The sequence below is a fragment of the Eutrema salsugineum genome, unplaced genomic scaffold, assembly GCF_000478725.1.
Source record: "Eutrema salsugineum unplaced genomic scaffold, Eutsalg1_0 scaffold_13, whole genome shotgun sequence".
Lineage (NCBI taxonomy): Eukaryota > Viridiplantae > Streptophyta > Magnoliopsida > Brassicales > Brassicaceae > Eutrema > Eutrema salsugineum.
In genome coordinates this window covers 6,464,025-6,476,494 of record NW_006256885.1, presented here as the reverse complement: position 1 = coordinate 6,476,494, position 12,470 = coordinate 6,464,025, and the positions used below count along the sequence as shown (strand labels likewise).

The 12,470-nt window shown below is 38.1% G+C and overlaps 3 protein-coding genes across 3 annotated transcripts; 1 reads left to right on the top strand and 2 right to left on the bottom strand.

The window, feature by feature from the left end:
* Positions 1–468: 468 nt before the first annotated feature.
* On the bottom strand, positions 469–2,635 carry LOC18023864 (putative pectate lyase 21). Its single transcript, XM_006407604.2, has 5 exons — positions 2,287–2,635; positions 1,552–1,903; positions 1,223–1,433; positions 1,055–1,123; positions 469–874 (listed from the first exon to the last, which is right to left on the bottom strand). The coding sequence occupies exons 1-5, from the start codon at positions 2,525–2,527 to the stop codon at positions 638–640; spliced, it is 1,110 nt and encodes a 369-aa protein (XP_006407667.1). The 5' UTR covers positions 2,528–2,635; the 3' UTR covers positions 469–637.
* A 727-nt stretch (positions 2,636–3,362) lies between these two features.
* LOC18023863 (ankyrin repeat-containing protein ITN1) lies at positions 3,363–5,714 on the top strand. Its single transcript, XM_006407603.1, has 5 exons — positions 3,363–3,384; positions 3,634–3,992; positions 4,116–4,308; positions 4,392–4,801; positions 4,875–5,714. Exons 1-5 carry the CDS (start codon positions 3,363–3,365, stop codon positions 5,712–5,714), a joined length of 1,824 nt encoding a protein of 607 aa, XP_006407666.1.
* Positions 5,715–6,222: 508 nt separating this feature from the next.
* On the bottom strand, positions 6,223–10,837 carry LOC18023862 (phosphatidate phosphatase PAH1). The gene is made up of 11 exons (XM_006407602.2): positions 10,547–10,837; positions 8,683–10,164; positions 8,006–8,604; positions 7,837–7,910; positions 7,650–7,734; positions 7,364–7,450; positions 7,115–7,187; positions 6,996–7,039; positions 6,765–6,893; positions 6,576–6,677; positions 6,223–6,487 (listed from the first exon to the last, which is right to left on the bottom strand). The coding sequence occupies exons 2-11, from the start codon at positions 10,070–10,072 to the stop codon at positions 6,434–6,436; spliced, it is 2,637 nt and encodes an 878-aa protein (XP_006407665.1). The 5' UTR covers positions 10,073–10,164; positions 10,547–10,837; the 3' UTR covers positions 6,223–6,433.
* Between the last annotated feature and the right edge of the window lie 1,633 nt (positions 10,838–12,470).

Here is a 12,470-nt window from a genome sequence, read left to right as displayed (position 1 = left end):
TTTCCTAAATTTAGGGTTAACCGTTGTTATGTACCTCGTTCACTTTAATAAATACATAAAACCTTAAAATGTGCATAACAAGATCCGAGTTGCCAAAAAAAAAACATAAAAACATTTGATTTCACACTTTCTGGCGGCGAAGGTGCAGGCGCCTCGTGATAAGCCTCGTAGACTCTTCAATGAATGAACGAAAAAAAAAATGTTTGTGTTAGACTAGTTTTTGTGAAACTGCTTTTTTTTTTATTTATGATTAGTTTCGTTTTTTTCATCAGTCAAAATTTTTCTTAACCGTAAGATGAAAATCAATCAATACTAGGAATTATAAAAAGTTTTCTTTTTTAAAATGAATGAAAATGCAAGGTTTATTGAGACAAAACGAATACGTTGGGAATCTTGAGATGTCTGGAGTCAGATACCTTAGCCACTGACATAGATCAACAATTCAGGTCCTAATTTACTCACCAAAAGAAACTAGAAGAAACTTCGCCCCAATATAATTGAGTTAATCCAAATTATTAAATTTCTGCAGCCAAAGTTTGCATCCATAATATAACATCGTGGGAAATAATATTTTCAAACCCCGAAACTAGAAATGAGAGCTGGTTGGAGAAGATTCAAACATTGTAATAGCTAAGAACTATGCGGTGCTCGTAGTTTGGTCGGGTGGAAGCGGAAGGTTCTGCCAGCCGGTCGAGTGTTTCATAAAGTTCTTGAGTTTCTCAGTTGGCGATTCGACGGTCCATTCAGAATAGTGTTGGGTCGGAGAGAACACGTGGCGCTCTCCGTTGTGGCTAAGACACGACTTGGCACCATTCAACAACCAATCTCCTTCTGATCTAATGAAACCAGCTTCAGGTTTCTCTTTATCCCCCGCCTAATCACCAAACAAAGAAAAATATAACGTTGATTAATGTTACACTAACATTTTATATAGTATGACGCATAGAACTCATGAGTTTAATTAAGATAATATTATGGGATCCTTGACGCTAGCTAAAAAAGGGTAGAAATATACAACGTTTTCACAACCTAAAGAATACAAAGTAGATTTTACCTTCTCGGTGATGTACTTAAAGACGGTCTTCTTCTCTCCAGCTTCATATATGTTGCACTGAGAGTATATCTATCAAAACAAGATAAATAATAAATATATGAAACACACTTATAACCGATGAATCGTATAAATATATGTGTATATATGTTTTTTTCTTTTATGACGCACCTGAGATTCAACGCCGGCTCCGACGGCGTAGATGGCCCAGTGACGAGTGTAGTTGTTGTAGAGATGGATTTTTGCGAAGCGAACTCGAGGGTGTCGCTGACGTGTACCGTCGAAGAAGCAGTGATGAATCGTAACTCTTATGCATCGGTCCGTCACGTGGCTTTCGTCCGCTCCTATCAACATCGTCTTGTTGTGGTTCATGAAATGGCATCTGACAATTTTATCAAAAATACTTTTATTTATCTTAATAGTTAACACAGTTGGTTATATAAAACTAAACCAAAAGTGAGACCAAGAAAGAAAGAACACATAAGATTTGAGAGACAAACCTTGAGACGGTAATGTCAGTGCTTTCTCGTGTGATATCAATCAAACCGTCATGGTAATTCTTGAGACTACAGCGATCAATCCAAATGTTGCTTGATTTTGGTTTGATCTGAATCGCGTCTGCGTCTGGTCCTACACCGCCTTCGAATTCAAGGTTACATATTATAACGTTTTCACATTGTTTTAGCCTTAACCCTTTCCCCGTTATCTTCACCCTTTGCCCTCTTCCGTCCACTGTTTTGTGCGATGATACGTTCACAAACGATGACAGATTGATCGTTCCGGACACATCGAACACAATCCATAACGGGTCTGGCCTCTTACAAGCCTCTCGTAACGATCCTGGACCCTCGTCTGCAATAACAAGTATTGGATCCAAATCCAATGGGAGTTCCATTTCACATCAACGATCATTTCAATAACACACATATGACGTAAATGACCCAATCACCAAATTTGAAAAGAAATGTTCTGTATATATGCAAGTAAAAATCCGTTCTGGCGATATCCAATACAAATATAATCGATCAAGAAAAATAAAATACTTCGATAATCTTTTATTACAGTTATATGAAACTTTTTGTTCCTAAAGAAAACATTGACTGATCCAATAAATAAAAAAATAGGCGTAAACATTTTTTTTTTTTTTAAAGTAAAGAAATAAAAAGAGAAGGATCCAATAAAAAGAGTCTAAGCAATGGAGGACTAATTGAAAGACAGGACACTATTGAATTTACCAGCTAGAGAAGTGACACGGCAAATCGGGCCGCTAAGACCACCGACGGCGGCGCGGCCAAAACCCTCGGCCTTTCCGGCGAGAGAGCGGAGGCTGGAGTCTACGTGGCAATAAGGTTCCACGGTCGTCATGTGGGGACGGGATGGTGACGATGAAGACGGCGGAGCTAGAGACGGTGGGAAATGGGCGTTGGAGGTTTCTCCGGCGTGATGGGACCTGTGGAGGCCGTGTAGGTTTCCCATAATCTATTTATATTAAATCTCGAATTTAATTTCGGACAGTTTCAGTTTTTGTATTTTTGGGGGTTTTTTTGGGATATAATTGCTCTTTGTTGCAACTGCAACTCACCATTGATGTTAGCTTTGTTGGAACTGTGGGAGAATAATAATCATATTTTGTCCCCTTTTTCCTTTTTTTTTTTTTGTTGTTGTTGCCGACAGTGAATTAGATATTATATTTTGGAATTTTATTAGATATTTGAGCGTGATATATGAAGTTTATTTATTTATTTTAGGCAAGATTCGCCTAAATTTTTTTAAAGTTATTATTATGGGATGATAATACTCTATTATTATTGAATGTTGAAAAAAGTGTGAATTTAAAAACCTTCCAATATAAAAAAAACATACCAAAGCGGACCGGAAACTTAAGTACCAATCCCAATTGTTGACAAACCAAATATTCTTTCCGGTTACAATATTTCCTAAACCGTATTTGGGACAGAGCAACTTTCTAAAAGAGGGTTCAACTAAAATGAATGACGTATCTGAAAACCATATCTGTGTCTTTCTTGTGTGGAAAGATTATGACGTGGCAAATATCCCTAACTGAAGAAGAAAGAAGACAACCCAAATTACACCCAAAAAAGGGTAAAGCTCTCTGCTTCTCGTACCAATAACCATAATCGGATCTCAAACCCTTTCCGTGTCACTGAAGGTACCGGTGGCCAGCGACGACGAAGGCTCTCACGGCTTATATATTCTTCTTCTCCAATCGGAGAACACAAATCGGTGGTCGATATACCATCTTATAATATCATGATTCCGCTTTGAAATCCCTCTGTTATTATCTCTCAAAATGGGATCCAGAATCGAAGAAGGTACAACGATTTCTCATTCTCCTTCATTTTAGATTCTGAGCTACGAAATTCTGTTGCGAAAACGTGTTAAGAGAGTAGTTACAGTTTTTATGTTCCTTTTGGGATTCCTCTGTTTGTGAAATTAGGGCTAGGTCTTGAATTGGGATCTTAGGCTGGCTTTTTAATTTCTTCAATGGATTTATTTATCATTTGCGTGATACACAAACAAACAAAAAAACAAACAAGGTGTAATCAATCTGACCTTTGCAGAGAAGGAACTGGAACCGGATATGGAGAAGGGTTTGGCAACGGATCCGGTGAGCCCCACGGGGAGTACTGTAGCCGACTTGTCGCCAACCCCAACCCCAAGGAAGACTCTGGTTCTGTCCAATTCAGGCAAGGCTTTAATGGTGTCCAATTCAAGCAAGTCCTTGGGACTTTCCAATTCGGGGAAACGGTTTGATCCAACGGGTAAAAAGAAGTATGTGAAACAAGTCACAGGACGCCACAACGACACCGAGCTTCACCTAGCTGCTCAACGAGGAGATTTGGCTTCTGTTAAGCAGATTCTTAGTGACATTGATTCTCAGATTACTGGTACCATTACAGGAGCTGATTTTGATGACGAGGTATGATGACTCCTTCTAAGTATTTTTGTGTGTGTATGTGTGATGTTTGTTAAGCATGAATACAGCTGAAAAGTGTGTTGATGAAAGTTTATTTCCATTGTCTTGTGTTGAAAACTGAAAAAGGTAGCACAAATAATGACATCAGTGGTAAACGAGGTGAATGAATTAGGAGAGACACCGCTTTTTACAGCGGCAGAGAAAGGCAATATTGATGTTGTCAAGGAGCTGTTGCGTTACACGACCAAAGAGTCTCTTATGCAGAAGAATCTTTCTGGATTCGACGCTTTACACATCGCTTGCAGTCAAGGCCATAGATGTAAGTCTCACTGAACCAAAAACATTCAAAACATTCTTTCTCTGGTCCTTCTTTTGGTGAAACCTCGTGCTTCTTTAATGCAGCTATTGTCCAGTTACTGCTTGAGCGTGAACCTCAATTGAGTAAAACCGTAGCTCAATCAAACGCAACCCCACTTGTATCAGCTGCTACACGAGGGCATTCAGAAGTAGTTGAAGAATTACTTGCTAAAGACTCAAGCCTCCTCGAGATTTCAAGATCCAATGGAAAGAACGCGCTTCACCTCGCTGCACGTCAAGGTCATGTAGACATTGTGAGAACGTTGCTCGATAAAGACCCGCAATTAGCAAGACGAACAGACAAGAAAGGACAAACATCTTTGCATATGGCTGTGAAAGGAGTTAGCTCACAAGTCGTGAGGTTACTCCTTCGTGCTGATCCAGCTATCGTCATGCTTCCTGATAAATTCGGAAACACCGTGTTGCATATCGCTACACGAAAGAAAAGAGCAGAGGTAAAATAACGAAAAATTGATTCTTATATTCGGTTTGATTCTTTAATTCTTGATTCTTGGTTTTGATTATCAGATTGTGAATGAGCTGTTACAACTTCCGGATACAAACGTGAATGCGCTAACACGAGACCATAAAACCGCGTACGACATCGCTGAAGGGCTCACACACTCAGAGGAAACTGCAGAGATCAAAGACATATTATCGCGTTGTGGCGCGCTCAAAGCCAACGAGCTAAACCAGCCAAGAGACGAGCTGCGCAAAACCGTAACCGAGATCAAGAAAGACGTTCACACGCAGCTCGAACAAACCAGAAAAACCAACAAGAACGTAGACGGCATCGCCAAGGAGCTAAGGAAACTCCATAGAGCTGGAATCAACAATGCGACCAACTCTGTAACAGTCGTGGCTGTTCTCTTCGCCACGGTGGCATTTGCAGCCATTTTCACGGTACCAGGAGGAGACGACGACCACGGTGTGGCCGTGATGGTACACGCAACATCCTTCAAGATATTCTTTATATTCAACGCGATTGCGCTCTTCACTTCGTTAGCAGTAGTTGTCGTGCAAATCACGCTAGTAAGAGGAGAGACTAAAACGGAGAGACGTGTGGTGGAAGTAATCAATAAGCTGATGTGGCTTGCCTCTGTCTGCACCACCGTGGCATTCATTTCTTCCTCGTACATTGTGGTTGGTCGGAGAAACAGATACGCCGCGGTTGTGGTTACGGTCATAGGAACCGTGACGATGGCAGGAATTTTGAGTATAATGACTTATTATGTTGTGAAATCGAAGAGGACGAGGAAAGTGAGGAAGAAGGAGAAGAAGAAATTTGCTAGACCTGGGACGAGCTCTTGGCATCATGCGAATCCGTCGGAGACTGAATCGGAGGTCAATCCAATTTACGCTATCTGATTTATGATGATGGAAGTTCATGTTTTTTTTTTTTTTTGATCATTGTAAGTGTAGTTTTTCAATTTTTAACGAGGAAAGTTGAACTATGTCTTACTAATTGTGACGCAAAGAAAAAAAAAAAGAAAACAATTGTTTATTCAAAAAATGAGCTAACATATCAATGAAGCAGGTAATTAGATAGAAATTACTTGTTAGCTGCCAAAGGTATATGAATTCATTGAAGAAAAATAGTTACTTGTAGAAGAAAAAATAGTTACTTGTAGAAGAAAAAACTTTTTCCATTTCGATTACAAGCTTCTGTCAAAAATGCCATTGAATTAAACTCAATGATTACTAGCTTCTGTCAAAATGTTTTGGTTTGGTTAGATTACGTTTTCTTTTTCTTTTACATTTACATTTTTGAGAGATTATGTTTTATCTTGTAAATTTTTGCCATAGTTTATGTTATTTTTGCATTTTTTTTTCTTCTATCCAAATACAAAGATTTTAGTCTTCTTTGTTCTCTGTGTATTTAAAAAAAAAATCTAAAAAATAAGGTCTTATACAGAACATGTCACAGCTTATATATAATTCTTTCCCTAGTTTGTTAACTCCTACATGAGACATTACAAAATAGACCAGCTCTTTCTTGTGTACAAAGTCATAGAAAAGGCTTACAAAAGTCCAATAATGGAGCTTTCGCAGCCGCCGCCATGTTGGACCCAATCTGCAGCTCATTTCTAATCAACCTCTTCTACTGGTACTTTCCAGAAGTTCCAATGGTTGTAATCTTCCTGTGGATGTGTAAACAAACACTTGAAACCATTAATGAAACTACATTACATTGCATTGCATTTGCTAAAAGCTTCTAGCTTTAGTTACCTGCTCAACAAGCGAATTTGGAGGAAACATGTCGTTGACAAGAGTATGAAGTGATGTGTATGACTTCTTGATATCTATGCGATGTCCTGTTGCTACCTCTCCCTGGTCCATTTGTAAACAGCGAGTGTCTCAGTAGATTTCAACAAAAATAATCATATGCATGTCCGATTCTAGGAGATTTAAAAATACCTTTGGGTTGATTATGAATATCTTTCCTTTCGGGATTCCGAGTTTTCTGTAACTCAGCTCATCGGTGTCTCTATTTCCAAATCCAGCGTAGAACGGGTTGTAATCCTTTGGGAAGAGTTTCCTGATATCCTGCACATTACATTTGTAAAACAAAATTCTTTCATCAAAATATGCCGCTGGTTTTAACCGTTCTCTCTTATTTCCCAGAAAATAATAAGATAAAAAATTTACCTCCAAACATGCGATCTTGAATTCGTGAGGCGCTCTTCTTATCACTGCGAAAAATCAAAGATCCTTATTACTGAATAAAACATAGGCTACTAATGAATCTCCAAGGCATTCAAACCAACCTTCACGGTACAATGCTGGAAATAGCCCGTCTGGTGAAATGACTACAGGACCGGTTGGCAGAGCTTTTCCGTCCTGCAAGCCGGAAAAAAAAAATCCATAAGAAGAAGAGAGATCTCATAACAACAGGTTATAGATAGCCTCACACGACATCGTTTTCAGTTCCTTAGACTTATGTTATTAAAAATGATTTAAGTGTGGATTTAAGGGTAGTGCCAATTCAAAGGTAAAACGATCTCAGTCTTACTTACCTGCTTTAGATTATTCAAGAAACTTCTTGTTAGATATGCCTGAACAATGGCACGAGCGCTCAGAAACAGCAGCTGATATCCATTCTCCTAAAATATCCAAACCAATGAGAAGCATAAAGTGAGATCCATTATTACAGGGTGCCGATTTTTAATATATCCAAACTGTTCCTCAAGAAAAGAAACAACCACTCGAACAAACTGTATCTTATATAAGCAGTAGTGGATCTCATGTTTTCCCCATTTAGAAAGTGTGAGAAGCGAGACTGACTTAAACCTTGAATATTACCTTTATGGCAGAAAAAAGCTTGGCCACACCAGACTGTGTCCAGTCCTTTCCGACCAAAGGCATGAACTGACCTAACACATCAGATCTGCAAAACACATCAACAAAAGGATCATCACACTGGCATAAATCTAGATAATATAATTCTAATATGAAAACAATTTAGCTGCATATGGATCCGAAGCTGTACTTAGTTATAGTTCCATCAACATCTGAAATTACAATCTTGGTGTCCCATCTCCACCGGTAAATATGTGCATCGACCTAATAAAAAACCAAAGAGTATTTGACAAACCAAAGTTAGAAGAATTTTCCCTGGTGTGCATTCATATTTTCAACTAATGTAACCGTCAACAAACCTGTTGTGTTCCAAGAACTCTCGTGGAGAAACTAAAAGTTATCATATTCTGACCATCTTTCAGATTCAGAGACGCGATCTGTTCATTGGTAGGGACATTGGTTCTCACAAGTTGTCTACGCGGAGACTCATGGCGACTCTCTGTGATTGATAGTGCTTCCGGTGAGTTCTGTAAGCCAGGTTCAGAATCAACAAACAGATCTTCTTCGCTCGAGGAGTTACTACCTGTATGCTCGATTGTTTTAACCCTTCTAAAAGGAATGGGCCAGAGTCTCCATCTTCTTCCAGATGAAGTAGGAGTTATTGTAGTTTCATCGTCCTTGGATTTCGCCGATTCATTTTCCTCCACAGAAATCACATCATCTGGCTCAATATCTAACTCTAGATCAAACACAGCTTTCCCAAGCACGATTCGAGCAGCTTTCTTCCATGGCATATACGTTTCTCTAATCCTAACAACCAGATTTTCACTTTCAAGAATCGATGTTGCCGAATTTTTATATTCTTCCATAGATATCCGATGCGCATGAAATACTTCAGCAGCTGCGGTAAGTCCCATACCCTGACGAAGCTCATCCTTGCAAAGTGATAGCTCATATCCTGTAAAGTTAAATCACTTTCAAAAAACAACGCAGCTACTAGTCACAGTTCAGACACACACAAAAACAAGTTACTTACTCAGATCTGTATCGGGTTTTCTTATGTCCACACTAGAAGTCGCAGAATCCAAGGACTCCCTGTTCTCCTTATCTTCCTCAGTCGGTTTAGATGGAGTTAGTTTCTCATTATCCTCCCTCGTTGAATCTATAGAGACTCTCTCAGAAGTCTGATCTTCAGACTCCATAATTTCGCTTTCCTGGTTGTCAATCAAGATGGCAGTTTCCGCAGATATTCTTCTCTCTTCATCTGTACATTCTGACTCCGTAGTAGAATCAACGGATATCCTGGATTCTGTTTTCACTTCTTCTGTTGTTATTTGGGTTGCAGAAGATTCAGAAACATGAACAAGAGCATTTATTGTTTCAATAGCCACTTCATCTTCACTTCTATCATTTTCCGTGATGGTGGTAGGTAGAAGCTCACATTCTTTGAGATTCTGATCCTCAAAAGTAGGAGCTGGTGCCTCGGACTTCGCATTCTCACCAGGTTGTGTCAGCTCAGACTGCTCGAAACTGTTCCCAATAATATCTCTTTCAGCATCATGAGAATCTTTTTCAGTAATAACACGAGAATGGGAATCCAAATCATTACGCTCAACGCTCCCAATGTTTACTTTTTCAGATCCAATATCAACAGCATCAGATGCCTCCACTTTACTGATGTATTCAGTATCCCAAGAAGTCTCTGACGAAGCAAACTCAGTATTACCTTCACAAAACTCAGTTCCATCACCAGGGGCCAAGTGAAACTGAGGAGTATTTAACCGTAAATTCTCAGCCTCCTGTTCTGCCGCTGACACAGGAGCTGTAAGTATATGTCCATCAATACTCACCAAAACCACTTCAGAATCTGAGCCTTGAGAGTCCCCATAACTTTCCACATTCAGATTATCAAATCGAGCACTTCCATATTCCGAGGTTGGAGAAGGCGGATCGTCCTGGAAATCATAATACCTCCTATTACAATCGGACTCTGTCCTGTCAAGCCGATTCAAAGAGTTAAGACCCTCTCGTAACTCCTCGGCACCAGCGTCCGATAAACTATGCTCAAGTCGAAAACCCACGCCGTTATTCTCATTACCATTGTTATTCTCAGAATTGGAAATCAAGTTGTTGGTGTCATTAGCTGCAGGATCAACTTCCCTGATGAAATATGCTTCACCAGAATTATCAAGATACATGTGGAAATCCGCTTCGGTGCCATTTACAGATATCTTCACAAACTTCTCGGCGCCTTTAAGGACACCTTGGAACTTACCAAACCTAACATACCAAGGCGTGCTGCGGAACGAACCGTCTTCTTGCTGAACAACGATCACATCGATGGCACCACCAAATGGATGAAATGGTGTAGCAACAGAGTAAACCCCCTGAGAAATCAAACTTCCAACTCTTCCAACCAAACTCATTTCATCAAATCTATGAGAAAGTCTTTCACTTTCACTGTCCTAATCATATATAGAAACCAGAGAGCTTCTGGACCAAAAACGTAAATTCCAGCCTGCAGATGAAACAAAACAACCCAACGATCCAAAATTAGAGAACAAGTAACCTGTGAGACTAAAAACGAAAAACCCAGAAGGCTAATTAAATCAAATCAAATTTTTTTAAAAAAAAAAAAACCAGCAAGTTCCATTGGTAATGTTTCGATTACAAGTTTCCAACCAGACTTGCCCGATTTCGGGCATGCAGCTTTAGCAATTCCAACAAACATCAGTTTTTGAACTAACCCAAACAAGAATAAAATCAAACAGGGTTTTGATTGTTCGAAAGATGCAACAAAATACGATAATAGTCCACGAAGAAACTAGGATCCAACGTTTTCTAAATCTCGGAGTCAGAAATCGCAATAACGAAATGAACAGATTGCAAATTCAACTTACAGATTAGGAACTTTACGCGGAGAATCCGAGGAAATTATAAGCCGCGGAAGAAACGACGAATCCCGTTGCTCAAAAAACGAGATTCTATTGAATTGAAATGAAATTTTATGATTCTCCTATTCTATTGATTGCATTGAATTTTTTCGGGCAAAAAATCTTGGGTTATTAAAAAGATTCTCGGAAATAATTCTTTTTTTTTTAATCCAAGTCGAGAAGACTTTTCTTTTGCTTCGTCGATTGTATTTTACCGGTTGGGGGGATTTTCCAAGAAAGGGAGAAAAGATGTTTGTTTTGGATAACCAGAAAATTAAATCCGCCATGACTAAGAGAGACTGTAATTTGCTTAAATAGATGCGAGTCTCTGAAGGGAGGGAGAATTACGAGAAAGGTCTAAGGCTTTTGTCGTAATTAGTAGATCTATTGGAGGGTATGATTGGTATTTCTGATATTCGACATGTGGTAAGAAGAGGCTGAATTTCATCACCAAAGGAAAACCCATTTTGTTATGAATTGCTCTTTTTTTTATTTAATCTTTTTACTTCAACTTCAAAATAAATTCTTCAATCTTGAGTGAGATTAACAACAAAAAATACTTACATAAATTTCGACAAAAAAATCATAGAAGATTAAAAATTAAGTAAGTTTTGATAAAGAAGGCATCAGTAGTATTGTAGTAAGATTAATATTCAATAAAATTCGTAAAACAGAGAAAAAAGTGGATAGTCGTGGGAATATTACAAATCCAGTGTTCCACAAAATAGCATATAAGTGGAATATTCGTTTACTATACGTAAAAGACAACTTTTGCTTTCACGAACCAAAAACTATACGATACTCTAAAGAAAAATATATACTATTAATATATACATGTCAATTGTCAATTTTTTTATGTGTAAAGTACTCATTCATCGAACTACATATGTTTTGTTTGTTGAAGACAATTCATTGTTGTGTCTGATAAATACCGAAAAACTTATAGCAGCTTTGTAAAAGGGGTTATTACATCGTAATTATGGATCGAATAGTTCAAAACAATCTCTTAATCCCAATATTAGGGGAAAAAACTACTGTAATTAAGAAGATCAAGGCCGCTAATCTATTGGAAATCATTTTTTAAAAATCATTTTCAAAATATTTGACGTGTTTATTACAAAGCTACATTTGGTACTACTGTTCTGTTTGGCATGAATAAACATCGTTCACAAGTGTCCTAATGTGACTATAGTATTCTTATCTAATTCTTCTTTTCTTTCCAAAATAAAAACATTTTCATTTCTTTCTAAAGAAAAACATTTCCAAAATCGTCGCCGACCCCTAGATCGACGAAATATGATTGGTTTGTGGGTTTATTATATTGTTTGAATCTTAAAATACTAATATTGTGGTTATCAGCAAAAGAAATTTGAATATGGGGTTGTTAAGATATAAGTTTTGTATACTTGTTATTAATTTCTGAATGATTGATTTTTTTTTTGTTGTTCTCAAGACTCTGTTAATAAAAGATTCACCATGTATCAAACGACAAAGAAAGTGAAATAACGAGTTTCATAAAATTCTCTCTAGCGTCTTCATGACTCACGGTTCAGCGCTAGAAAGACTGCCTAATCACTTGGTCAACTTTAACTCCATGATATCTTTGACACGTTTTGACTCACGATTATATTCGTTCACAACAAAAAAATCAAATTTGCATGTTTGGCTTCTTGAGTTTTCTTCAAAGAGATTATTTAGTGTTGGTGAGTTTTGAGATATGACAATATCAAATTCGACAAATCTATGCACTAAACTCTCCAACATTTTTAAGGACACTCTCTTGATATCTTCAATCTCCACAAGCTCTCCAGTTTGTCTAGAAGTCTTCCACCATCTTTTCATTATGTTCTGGCTCCATCTACAATACTCAACGGATACTACACATCTCAGA